Source organism: Xenopus tropicalis, chromosome 2 (assembly GCF_000004195.4).
Source record: "Xenopus tropicalis strain Nigerian chromosome 2, UCB_Xtro_10.0, whole genome shotgun sequence".
Classification (NCBI taxonomy): domain Eukaryota; kingdom Metazoa; phylum Chordata; class Amphibia; order Anura; family Pipidae; genus Xenopus; species Xenopus tropicalis.
The window spans coordinates 102,968,469-102,982,361 of NC_030678.2; the positions used below are offsets into that span (position 1 = coordinate 102,968,469).

General features: G+C 39.7%; 1 protein-coding gene across 2 annotated transcripts in view; it reads left to right on the forward strand.

Moving 5' to 3' along the window:
* Positions 1 to 1,549: 1,549 nt before the first annotated feature.
* The window catches only part of alcam (activated leukocyte cell adhesion molecule), a 43,141-nt gene continuing 30,797 nt past the window's right edge, over positions 1,550 to 13,893 (forward strand). The window contains exon 1 of one of the 2 annotated variants that reach the window (XM_012957314.3): positions 1,550 to 2,279. In XM_012957314.3, coding sequence (XP_012812768.1) covers positions 2,216 to 2,279 — 64 coding nt within the window. In that variant the 5' untranslated portion in view covers positions 1,550 to 2,215. 2 annotated transcript variants of the gene reach the window in all.

Consider the following 13,893-nt stretch of genomic DNA (forward strand, 5'->3'; position numbering starts at 1 on the left):
CTTGCGTGTCACCTCAGGCATGTGACGGAGCATGACTCAAGGGGAAGTCATTTCCATTCAGGCAAATAAATAGAATGTGAAATAAATACACGGATACATCCCTGGCTTCGTGTTAAATACTTCAAAGTGCACGGAGGCAAGGATGAGCTGCTTTCATGGTGTATTTCAAGTACAATGTACAGGCAGTTTTCAATGTTACTGTGGGAACTGTAGTTTATTGGTAGACTCGGCTTGAGGGAACTCTAGAGCTTGTTGTCGCTATAAAGTCCCACAGTGCTGCTTGTTAGATAAGTGTAACAAAGCCCGCGCCTGTCAGCACGTTAGTGGAATGTGCCCAACCCTTCTGTGAGAAAGCAATCACAGTCACACAGGAGCCCACCACCGTGTGGGAGGAGGGAAGTGATAGACACTTCTGCTTCTACCCCTGTGCAGCCTGCTTGTTACGGAGGGACCTATGAGCGTAAAGCACCTGTTGCTTCGACTACTAATAGGCTGGTTGGGATTTCCCACTGGGTAGTACCCGAACAAGTGAAGGGATATTACAAGGGAATACCATACTAAATGAAAGTAGCTGCTATAGGAACGCTGAATTATATTTCGGGGTAGAGTTTAACTGCAGGACTGTGGCTCTTCATGGAAACTAGCAACCAACTAGCAACTTGTAGACACTGGCGACTATAAATATAATTAGAGTTTAGTTCTGCAACTGTCGTTATTGTAGCGCACACTGTTAGTAACATCGGGCTATACACCATTGGAAGGACTCGTTATAATTCGCATGTTATTTTATTACTGGGAAGATCAAATCAACTATACTAAAATACGCTACGGCTTTATTATGCGCCCCTATAAATAACGGTTGGACTGGCCCTTTGATGTTCTTTCAGTAGACGTATTTCTTACTTTTGAACATATACGGGACTTTCCCATTATTTTACTAAGGGAGGAGGAGAACGCAGGAGGTCCGCTTTGTCTCTCCCCATGCCGTGCTTGCGCGTTTACACGCTGGTCGCGCCCTTGCAGGTTCTCAGCTGAACTCCGAGGTCCTGCAGCGCCACAAGCAGGACGGCATGGGGGACCTGCTGCCTATACGTGCACGCGTGCGCGCTCCCGCCCTGTACACCGCCAGCTGCGTGTGAGAAGCATATACTAATAATTCTCTCGGAGTTGGAGGCAAAATAAAAACTATTTCCAGTAATATACATAAATGGAGAAAAACCATTTAGAGTGAAATACATGCCTGAAGCAGGAGTATTCTATATGCGTTCCCCAGAAAAACTCATTTAGGAATTTAAACTAATGTAGTAGTTCAACATCATGCAATTGTATCCAATAGAGAAGCTTTGTTCCGAAAATGTTTAATAGATTAGAACAATCGTATTACCACGTAGGCTAACCATTTCTCTATGCATGTTTTGGAAATAGCAGTATGGTACCCCCAGCTTTAATCTCTTATTAGTTAAAGGCGAGACAAGCTTATAGTAAGTACTATTTATGTGTAAGCCACGGGTGCTCGCTCTATATTGTAGTGGGACTAGTGCCCAGCAATTACTAGTTGCCGGAACCGGACTGTTGCTAACTGGTTGGCTAGCAACTGCTAAACTTGGTGGCCCCGAGTACGCGCTTTGTGCCCCGCACATTCTAGCAAGTGGGTTCCAGCGCGTTCACGGTCCACACGGGGCCGCGCCTGAACCGGTTAGCTTGGCTAGAGAGGAGGGAGTGAGTGGTAATAGGGGAAGCAGCCGTCAGAGGAGACAGACAGTCAAGTCACAGGGACCAGCGACTGAGGAACTGAGTGCTCCTGAGCTAACATCCCGCCGAGACAGCCCGCCCTTGTGCATCCTCTCTGCGCTGCCACCTGCCCGGACCTACCATTCCCACCCGCGGCTGCTGTTGCTGTGCGAGAACTTCTCTCCTGAGTGGAAGTTGGTTGCGCTGCTTCTAGAGGGATCCCTCAAATTCCTTCCAGATTCTTTCGTTGGGTTGTTCTTTTAGTTATTTCCCCTACCTTTGTGAATCATTGCCAGGAGCAGCCCTGCTGGGAAGGGCAGACTGCGTGCCTGTTTGGGGAGTCTTTCTCACAGCGAACTGCCAGGGTTACTGACTGGCACTTCATTACCGGGAGCTGCCATTTGATATCCGGGCCATTTCAGGTGTAGGTGGCCCAGGCTAGGTTGGGCAGCTCCTCCAGCGTTGGCATATCGGATCTTGGAATATGGAAGCAAGTGCAAGGACCTTCCTGGTCGTGTGTGTGCTGTGTGCAGCCACCCTAAGGACAGGTAATGTACAGCACATGTACATGCCAGCCTCTGTATGTTGCTTATGGCATGTAGTAGTAATGCTGGGAGCATCTGGTCCCTACACAAGACTTTGGATGAAATAATATGATGTATATAAGATCCACTCTGCTTGCCTGTTATTGTGTCCCTATGTATAGATATATCAGTATGCTGAATTTTCTTGCTCATTGTGATATATTGCTGATGTTTCACGCAGAGGTACCTCAAGTCTTTATGTGTTTATGACTAAATATATCATGGTAGCAATTATAGGTGTCAGCTTCGGGGCCCCCACTAACAACTGATGGATGGAGGGCTGGAGGTTGGACATCCCTGTTAATATCACTTGAGAGATTCCTTTCCTGCTACTGCATTCACTTTCATAGAAAACACAATCAATAATAATACAAATAATTCCCCTGCACCATTATTTGTATTTTCTAGCATTTTGCTCCTCCCTATCTCTTTGCCATTCATCCCATAGCATTAAATGCCTCCCTATAGCCAGCTAGTATGTTATTGGTATTCTCAGTTGGTTTCTGGACAGAACTGTAAATGATCCTGCACATTTGTTATGGGATGTGTTCCCATAATTAACCTATTTAATGGCAGATTTGGCTATTGCTTTGACCTCCAACATATGAAACATCTGAATGCAGAGTTGGTGTGTGATCATACTTAAACTCAGGCTGGCTAATTTGGTCACTACAAAGGTGCCTACTTACTGTCTTATTTAGTGATGTACAGCAAGGGATCCTTTTTTCTAACATGCATAGCCTGAATAATACTGCCAGAAACTATAAGATTGTGGGTTTTTTGATTATGTTTCCTATCCATTTTCTTCATTTTTGGCAAATGGCAACAACAGTCTGTCATCTTGCTGTGTTAGATTTAATTTGATGCAGAATACATGAAAACTTCACCCCTTGGCCTTGAGTAATTATTATTAGAGCTCCAACATATTTTGCAGTGCGCCATTAGTCAGTGACTGACATGACTTTAGTTGTTTCATAGGTCAGTGATCAACCCCCCCCCCCTTTCTATCTGATGTCTTCCATATCCTAAAGGTGCATACACATGTATCTAAGAGCTGAAGTTACTGTCCAGGATTGGAACATTGTTTTCAATGTGAATGCATATTTGGTGCCTCTACAATCCCAGAGTTCTGTTTTTATTTGTTTTTTTTTCTCGTAACTGGACAGTGAATGTTCTGTTGTGCAAGTTGCTTTTATACACAGGGCATGAATGCTGTTGAGCCCATAGAGGCTGTTTGGCCCTTACTGGTCCTGGCAACTCATAGGGGCTCGGGATAGGGGTAAAGAAACTTGACATATAATTTTTGTATGTAGCACAAGTTGTAACAGTCAGTGTTGCTTTTTGTGTTCCTGTAATTATTTGATAGTATTATAGTCTAGTCATTGCATTTTGTGAGAAGGTATAATTTGATACATAGTTTCAGTTGTGCATGTGGTGGTTTGCAATGGCAAATATTTGCTTTGAACACTATTAAGCAAGATGTTTGCTTTTCTCGTTACTGGTGCTTTGAAACTGCTGTGAAACTGGTCAAACAAAACACCAATGGAAACCTTAAAAAAACTGATAACTAAAGTTGTTTTTCAGGTTTTGATTTAATTGAATGCATCTAAGGCATGGTGCAAGTAATCTGAGTCTGAAAACTGTATACATAATTTTTTTTTTTCAATGTTGCCTGAAGACCATTTTTTGGTTTAAATATCAAGTTCTAAGAGACTGGCAGTGGCAGACCTATCCGAGTATCACTACACTGTAGATTTTTCATCTTTCTGTTTCCATTTATTGATTTACTAGTGGGCTATAAGGCATTTTTTTTTCTAGCGTGTAACAGCAGATTTTATTTCCTGAGTATTGTAATGTCATCTAATCTGCTCAAATATTTCTGTGCCAGTACTGTATAAAGTTATGTTATGGTGTATAATCTGTGCCTTCCAAGGATACAAGAACAATTTGGGGAAGTTGCAAGCACTTTGAGTTTTCATTGTTTACAAAACATTGCTACATTATAGTTAAAAGTTATTTTCCTTCAAGGATGTCTGTACCCAAAATGAACCCAGTTAAAAGGCATGCCTGGTGGGAAAAATGAAAATGTATATAATTAAGAATTTTGGAATGCTGTGATTTCCATTTCACGTTTGGTAAGGATGCTGATCTCTAGCCTGTAATAACAGTGCCAACTTGTGGAGATTGGTTGTATTACATTTGGTTTTCCTACTGGAAAAATCATTGGAAACATGCTAGTAACACTGTAGCAGGCAAGTTTTTTTTAGTGTAGCATTAATTCTTATACCTTTATACAAGCAAGGTTTACATTTATTTACATACGACCTGCTAATGCCTCATACAGGGATTTTTTATGTTACTGTGAACCTGACTAGAAATCAGTATATGTCTATACACATACATAAGTATGTTCATTTTAAACCGTAATGATAATAATCTTAATGCTAATTAAGGTCAGTTTACACTCGTTTGTACAACATGACATTCTACTTTTTCCTCTGCATATGAATTTGTTAACTGACAAAGAGGACTTTAAAAATGAGTCCAAATTAGACCTATGGTCCGTAAACCTTTATTAAGGGGAAGTTTGCCTTTGCATAAACCTTTAGCATGTTATAGATGCACCAGTCTAAGCAATGTTATCAGTAGGTCTTCATTATTTCTTCTGTATGTTTTTCATTTATTAGCCTTTTTGCTCTACATCTTTTTAAACTGCAACTGAAAATGTTATCAGGTTGATGTGGTCTATGACCGCAGCAACCATGTTACAGACTGTGAGGCTTTGCTTTTATTGATAATCTTATTTTTTTGCTTATCTTTTTGTTTCTTTGGTACTCTGCTATTTGTGCACTCTACTGATTTTAAAGCTGCTTCCTGGTTGCTGTGGTAAGTTATGCCTGCCAACCAAGAAAAAAATGAATAATTAAAGCAACATAAAGAATACCAAATGAAGGCCAAAAGCAAATTGCATTAGATTTCTGCTGTCTACACCATACTAAAAGAAAGTTTTAAATTGGACAGCCCCTTTAAGGAAACAAGCTAACTAGATTAATGACTCCAAGCTATTTATGACTTAAAGTTGAATCTGACTTTATTGTGGCTCACTGATGTGTGAACAGTTCCTTTCTTCACTTTACTCTTCCTCTGCCTTAGCAGGGGAGAATATAAGTGTGAAATAGCCAAGCTCTGGCAGTTGAAATGGTTTCTATTACAATGCTGTTGTAATTAACTGTGACAAAAATGCCAATACAGCTTCATGGAAATGTAAAGATTAAATCCAGCTCTGTGCAGTAATGTGACAGTTGTAACTAAAACATAAGTAGATGGACAAGGGTATTAATTTAGCAAGTCTTTTAAAGTGAGAGAAAATGATTATAAATTGCACAACGCATTTATATGAATAGATTTATTCAGAATTGCTGAATAAGCTCTCAGTATTTTGGCAGCAATGTTATTGTATGTCATTTTATTGAGTATATGATAAAATGGGGGACAGTTGGCTTGCTGTTATTAACTGAATATTAAACAGTCTAAATGTGAGTTGTAGTCATTTGCTTTATGGATAAACAGCCTTATATTATTAAAATTCTTGGAGCATATATGCCAGGCTACACTACAATAGGTGAGCACACCCTTATTTTGTTTGGTCTAATACATTTTTAATTTCTCAAGTTGCAGGTTTAGTTTAAATGCCTTTTTCTGTCATAGTTGGATTGATTCCTAGTCTGCAAAGATCATTTAAACCAATGTGTGCTTTTCATCATTTGCCTTAATGTTTTGCAACCTATGGTTTTGAAACACACATATTTTTCTCTCAAGTTAATATTTCGTAATCTCACAGAAAAGTTAAATAGCTTGATACCATCAAGAGAAGGCCAAATCCTATGTTTTGCAATGGCTAATTTATTTTAGCTAAAGATGTAATGTATTTAGGTTCATTAGTGTATTTTATTCCATAACCCAATATCCAGGAAACTCCAAAATACAGCAGTGCCATTTCCCATAGTATCATGTTTTAAAAAACCTGTTCTTCATGAATGACTGATATGGTCTTTTCTTCATATAATAACAAGAAGGTACCTTGTTATCAAAGGTAGCAGAAATCCAAGGCAAGGCAGTCTTGCTGGTTTTATTAAATTGTTTTTGTTATTGTTTTTAAAGGACATGTAGTCCCCCCCCCCCCCCAAACACACACACGCTGGTTGTTCAAAGGTTAATAGTAAGGTTGCAGAATCCCCTAAATCACTTAGGATTCCTTCTCCTTCTCTAACCCACTCAGCCCCTTCCTCAGGAATTTACTTTGGCTTTGGCTACTGAGCATGCTCAGTTCTACTCAACTCAGATGGCAAATGGCAGCAGGGTGAAAGCTGCTTTTTGTTTTAGGAAAATGTGATGGTGCTGGTGAAAAGAGGGGATATATGCAGCACAAATGATACAGTTCAGGTAGGGGAGATGTGCCTAACTTATAGGCATTGTGCTACAGCATATGTGTATGACATTTATGCAAGTCAGAATTACTTCCCTTTTATACAATGTAATATAAGGGAAGTTTTGTTCAGTGCTCATTTTTCCTGTAGTCTTTGGTTCTCATCACTTGACTTATGCAGTCTTACGAAATTCACTTATCTTTAGATGTGAATTTAACCGCCTTTTTAAGGTCATGCCACAACATCTCAATAGGATTCAGGTCAGGACTTTGACTAGGCCACTCCAAAGTCTTCATTTTGTTTTTCTTCAGCCATTCAGAGGTGGATTTGCTGGTGTGTTTTGGGTCATTGTCCTGCTGCAGCACCCAAGATCGCTTCAGCTTGAGTTGACGAACAGATGGCCGGACATTCTCCTTCAGGATTTTTTGGTAGACAGTAGAATTCATGGTTCCATCTATCACAGCAAGCCTTCCAGGTCCTGAAGCAGCAAAACAACCCCAGACCATCACACTACCACCACCATATTTTACTGTTGGTATGATGTTCTTTTTCTGAAATGCTGTGTTACTTTTACGCCAGATGTAACGGGACACGCACCTTCCAAAAAGTTCAACTTTTGTCTCGTCGGTCCACAAGGTATTTTCTCAAAAGTCTTGGCAATCATTGAGATGTTTTTTAGCAAAATTGAGATGAGCCATAATGTTCTTTTTGCTTAAAAGTGGTTTGCGCCTTGGAAATCTGCCATGCAGGCCGTTTTTGCCCAGTCTCTTTCTTATGGTGGAGTCGTGAACACTGACCTTAATTAAGGCAAGTGAGGCCTGCAGTTCTTTAGATGTTGTCCTGGGGTCTTTTGTGGCCTCTCGGATGAGTTGTCTCTGCACTCTTGGGGTAATTTTGGTCGGCCGGCCACTCCTGGGAAGGTTCACCACTGTTCCATGTTTTTGCCATTTGTGGATAATGGCTCTCACTGTGGTTCGCTGGAGTCCCAAAGCTTTAGAAATAGCTTTATAACCTTTACCAGACTGATAGATCTCAATTACTTTTGTTCTCATTTGTTCCTGAATTTCTTTGGATCTTGGCATGATGTCTAGCTTTTGAGGTGCTTTTGGTCTACTTCTCTGTGTCAGGTAGCTCCTATTTAAGTGATTTCTTGATTGAAACAGGTGTGGCAGTAATCAGGCCTGGGGGTGACTACAGAAATTGATATTGAAATTGAATGCCAGCTATTTATTTTTTGCTAAACATTTTACATTTTCAGCTTAAACTTTCCAATAATGTGAATCATCCTCACCTAAGGGGTCCAAAATAGTGTTCATTGCTGGAGGGACTGTCAATAATAGACTTAGGTTAGGACTTTTTTTGCTGTCTTGAATATTTAAGGACTTATAGCAGCATGACTAAAGAAACCCAATGTTTTCATATAGACGATAAGAAGGCTGGACAAAAAGGGTGATTGGTCTTGTACTACAAAAGTAAAATAAAAGGTCTGGCTTATTCTTACAGCACACTAGGCTATTACTTTATACACACACACCTCTACAAATAAAAGGAATATGCCTTAAAGGACAAGGAAAGTCAAAATCAATTAAGCACACTATTCAATAGTACTACAATCGCTATGTAGAAACGCAATATTTCTGGATTGCCTAGTAAAAGATTTACAGAGATACACTTACTACATACTAAATACTCATTTCAGTGAACGGCGCCGCCATCTTTTTCCGTCACTACTCTCTACTGCACATGTCCCCAGCCAGCCTACCCCCCCCCGCTCCCCCAGCACCTGCAGGCTGCGTCTGTCCAACAGCACCCCCTCCCCGCTCTGACTCACACGCCAACTCCGAAAGCCACCAGCACCCCACGTCCACACTGCGCATATAAAAGGTGGCAGGGCAGCAGGAAACCATCATGGAAAACATCCCCACCCCCGCTTTGCTCCGCTCCCCCAGCACCTGCCGGCGTCCTCTTCCTATGCCCCCAGCTCGCCGCTGCTTCCACTTCTTTTACAAGCGTCACCATGGGGCACCTAGACACTCCTGCTTCTGCGCATGTGCTTGCTAAGAAACTGGTCGTAGTGTCTGTGCAGGAGCGTTGCATTATGGGAATCTTCCCTACCCAGCTCAGCGTTTTTTCTTCCTGTTTGGCTTCTGATCATCTGAACTACTGAAATATGGGGAGACTTAAGGGCAGTATTGAGACAACTGAAGGTATGCCTGCAGCTTGAGATTAACTCTTTATTAGCCTTTCCTTCTCCTTTAATGGTTTACTGAAAGTCCCCAAAACCTTATCAGCACTGCCCATCTGTACCACTTCCTACTCCCTTTTGCCGGTGGGATGGCATTTCTGGGAGATTAGTCCCCCGCGACAAGGGAGATTTGTTGCGCGGCGACTTATCTCCCCGTGTGCCACAGCCCTTATGCTGTACATGAGAACATGTGGTATTCAGCACTTTGAACTGTAGGATGAAAGCCAAGCAGCAGCTATGCAGACCTGACAGCAAACCGCAGTTTGTCTTTCCCTGCATGAAGCCAGAGCTGTGATTGGATGCCTACAATACCTCCTATTTTTCTACTGGGGAATAGACCTATAAGGCATGCCCAAAACTTTTTTAACTGACAGCAGATCACTTGTATGGTCATAGGCAGAGAGAAGATATGGCTGCAAAGTGACAAAGCCAGGTGGGGTGGGCAAAAGACAAGTTAGTTAAAAGTGATTGAGGTCTTCTTTAAAGGGGCTCCTATCAGACAGAGAAAATGATGCAGTTTGGGGGGGGGGGGGGGGGGGAAATGTGCCCAACCTAAAGACATGGTAAAGATTTATAGGGTTTACATGTCCTTTAATTTTACTTTTGTTTTATTAAGTTGCATACAGCAAGTTTGGGTGCCTTTGCCTGGCAATGTCGACCCATATGTTTTTATTACCTTGGCCCACATAAATAACTACATTGAGCTTTGCACTAATATATATATATATATATATATATATATATATATATATATATATATATATATACAAAGGATGGCACACTGCTACATAACATACCTCGGGTGCTCGGTAAAGGGGACCGAAACGTTACGTCGGCTGTTTATGCTACTTTGAATATATGTTTTAATTTTTCACAAGAAATCCCGGAGTTGCTGGTCTTTTTTTATACTATATATATATATATATATATATATATATATATTAGTGCAAAGAAGATAAATGTGCATATACAGCTGTATACATGCCTGTATATGCACATTTAAATATACTTTTTTGATTTGCACAGAAATCCCAGTGTTGCTGGTCTTTTTTGTATGATGTGTTATATTTTTACCGTGCACCTGGGTATATAATTAAAGTGGTGTGCCACCCTTCTGGTAATATATATATATATATACATACACACAGGTATAGGATCCCTTATCCGGAAACCCATTATCCAGAAAGTTACAAATTACAGCAAGGCCATCTCCCATAGACTCCATTTTAAAGAAATCATTCTAATTGTTAGAAATGATTTACTTTTTCTCTGTAGTATTAAAACAGTACCTTGTACTTGATCCCAACTAAGATATAATTAATCCTTATTGGATGGAAAACAATCCTATTTGGTTTACTTAATGTTTAAATGATTTTTTAGTAAACTTAAAGCGTGGAGATGCAAACTACGGAAAGATCCCTTATCCGGAAGACACCAGGTCCCAAGCATTCTGGATAACAGATCCCATACCTTTATATCTTTTTTTTCAAGTCTATATATACAACTCGTTACAAGTTTACAAGATACACCAGTGATTTTGCTCATGCTCACTTTACAGCTACCTATACTCTCTGATTTTTTTCTGTCCAGTTACCTGAGCAGCATACAGATTCTGGTTATGCTCCCCAGTATTTATCATTTGGGGTAGAAGGTGCTGGGAATATCTTTTATATTCAAGTTTGAAAGTTTACTTCAAATTAAGAGTTATGAGGGAATTTTAGATTTCTCTAGTAGGCTGATCTATTTAAATGGAAAATATACCCTTGTATTTTGAGTTCATTTAGTTGGGCTTATTTGGAAAAGGTTAATAAACACTATCTGAACTGCAAAAAATAACTTTAAATGTAATAGTTTACACAGACATATCTGATTCCACAGATTTGAAAGGAAGCCATTAATCTGTGGAACCAGGTAGGTCTCTAGTTATTTCCTGATGCTATATTCGGGAACAGTTTTAACAAAAATGCAGTTTTGGTTTAATTTTGTAATTTTTGCAAAATTACTCAATTCATGCGGTTCCACTGAATTCCATTCCAACATAAGAACCTTATCCCATCTGTAAAACATAGCAGCAGTATCATGGGCAGCAGTTTGGGCCTAGTGTGCTGCCTCTGGACTACTATGGCTTGCCATCATTGATGGAATTAGGAACACATAAGCCAATCTACCAAAGAATGGTTAATGCAGGGACAAAGTTAATGTTTTGGAATGGCCAAGTCAATGGTTAATGCAGGGACAAAGTTAATGTTTTGGAATGGCCAAGTCAATGTCCCAACATGACAGTAATCCTATACAAATGTTAGGGAAGGACCTGAAGCGGACAGTTAATGCAAGGAAGCCCAACAACATATCCCCAAGTTTAAGCTGTTTTGTAAGGAGGAATGGGCTAAAATTCCTCCAAGACGATATGAAGGACTTATCAACAGTTACTACAAAAAAAAAATAGTTGCATGGATTATTTTCTGCAGTAAATAATTGAACAACCATTATATTTTTTGACTCATTTGTTTACTAGGGTTCTCATTTTTCAATTGCGTGAAAAACAGATCACTAGGTCATATTTATGCAAAACCATTTAGAAAGGATAAAAACGTTTTAAATTTTAACCACCCCTGTAAAACACTAATGCGCATGAGGCCTTAGTTAATTCTGCAGTTTGGATTGTGATCACCCCTTTTGGACCCATTGCGTATAGTGTTATCATGTTACTGCATCGTCCTTAGTAGCAGCTACTTGTGAGGGCTACAAAACACCAGAAAATTCCCAGCCATAGACAATACTTAGAATTGCCTGTGCTAAAACACACGTAGAGACAATTATCAGTAAATGATCAGTATTGTCTATTTTAGTAGCCGTGACAAGTAGCCATTACCAGAAGCTCCATGTGTATTCACCCTTAAAGTATCAGTATGCTGCAACTTCAAGATAAGCACACAGGGGTCATTTTGTCACCCACTTGTAAATCACCTCCAGTATGGGTTACAAAATGTATAAAAATACATTCTTCCAAGCAACCCTTGTTGTGTACCTACAGAGTATAGTAAACTCAGAACATATGCTGCACTCCCTATACACCAGCCCAAGTAGTGTGTATTTTTTACAGAAAAGGAGAGCCAAACTGGGGTAAAAAGTTTATTACTTTATTCACTAGGGGATGCCAATTGGTACCTCCCGGTGAAGTACAGGATCCCTTATTTGGAAATGTGTTACTTAGAAAGCTCAGAATTACAAGAAGGCTGTCTTACGATAACCTGGGCCTGTGCTTCTGATAGCAGAAAACTGTCCTAGACCAGGGTACTTCTGGTACTTCTGTGCAAGCAATCCTCTTCCTGCTTCTTCTTTCTTCCCACGGGTGTTCACATGCAGTAGAGTGAAAAGCCCAACTGTAACAAAAAAAACCCCAGCTTTTTCATTCAGCTGTCCATGCTTTAGCCTCAGGATTTTGAAAAGACGCAGAAGATGAGGATCACTCTGTGGTGCTCAAACAGAAGTACTCAGGGCCAGTGCAGTTTTCTGCTAAAAGTCTCAGGGTATCAGGTAAGTGATTACAATCACTGGGGGTGCCTTATATTTGGCACCCCCCCCCCCCCCAGTGATTTAAGGTTTTCTTCTCTTTTAAGCAAATAATGTGTTTGCAAATTATTTCCTTTTACTCTATAATAATAAAACTTCACCTTGTACTTAATCCAAACTAAGCTGCATACATGCATACTGGGGGCAAAATAATTCTATTGGGCTAATTTAATGTTTACATGATTTGAAATGGTTTTGGCAGACTTAAGATATGATGATCCAAATAACTGAAAGATCGCTTATTTGGAAATCCCAGGTCCCAAGCATTTCAGATAATAAGATGTAGACACTATACCTGTACTATAATAGTTAATTGGGTTTATGATAATATTTACTGTAAAAACTATTTGTATAGAAAAAATTTAGTACACAGTGATATACTTCATTTAAATATATGTGTGGGGTGCATAAAACAGCCTGTAGACATGACGAAATATAATCAGTATGGTAAGCCAACATCTTGCTTCTGCTTTTAGTTCTTTGTTAAACATGATTGTATCTGCATGTCACAGCAGCTAATGAATGAATGCAGAGAAGGGTTAGGCAGCAGGCATTTCCTTTCTTCTTTTTGGCTCAGTACATTATTTTTCAAAGGCCACCCAGCATTTATAGCTACAGAGAATTATTCGGAGTGGTTTTGTTTTTCATGGATGAAATCTTTAAGAGCTAATTTGAAAGCTCATGGGATACACTTATGAATATAATGGAAGATCATTTACAACATGTTTTGTGTAGTGTTCCTGTGCTTTTAAACACAGATAATGCTGTGCATATTTCAGCACAAAGTTTTGTGTATTTATTTATTTTGAATCTCCTCTGCTCTGGAAACACTTTTTCAATGTCAACATGTCATTGAAAACATTTATACCTTCTTTAGAAATATAACTAAAAGTTAATTGTTAGGGCTCCACCAAATCCATTTTTTCGGGTTGGGCCGAACCCCCAATTTCCACTTCTGTGTTAACATGACAAAAAGTAACGGATTTTTAGGATTCGGATTCGGTTCAGCCAGGACCGTGGATTTGGCCGAATCCTGGCCGAATACCGAACCAAATCCTGGATTCAGTGCATCCCTATTAATTGTAACACAAGCTGATTACTTGTATACTGCAGCCCAATCTTATTTGCAAAGGTGAACAGCATACAAAGGGGGTTGTGGTAGCATGAGAAACAACAACAGAGGGAGCTCTTCAAGTGCTATGTTAAAAAAAATTTATTGGAGTTTGCAAATACACCTACAGTGCATCAAATGATCAAGGACTTATTGTACATCAAATTCCCTTGAAATCTTTGATTGATAAATTGTAAGTGTAGTTTTAAACTTTAAGAAATT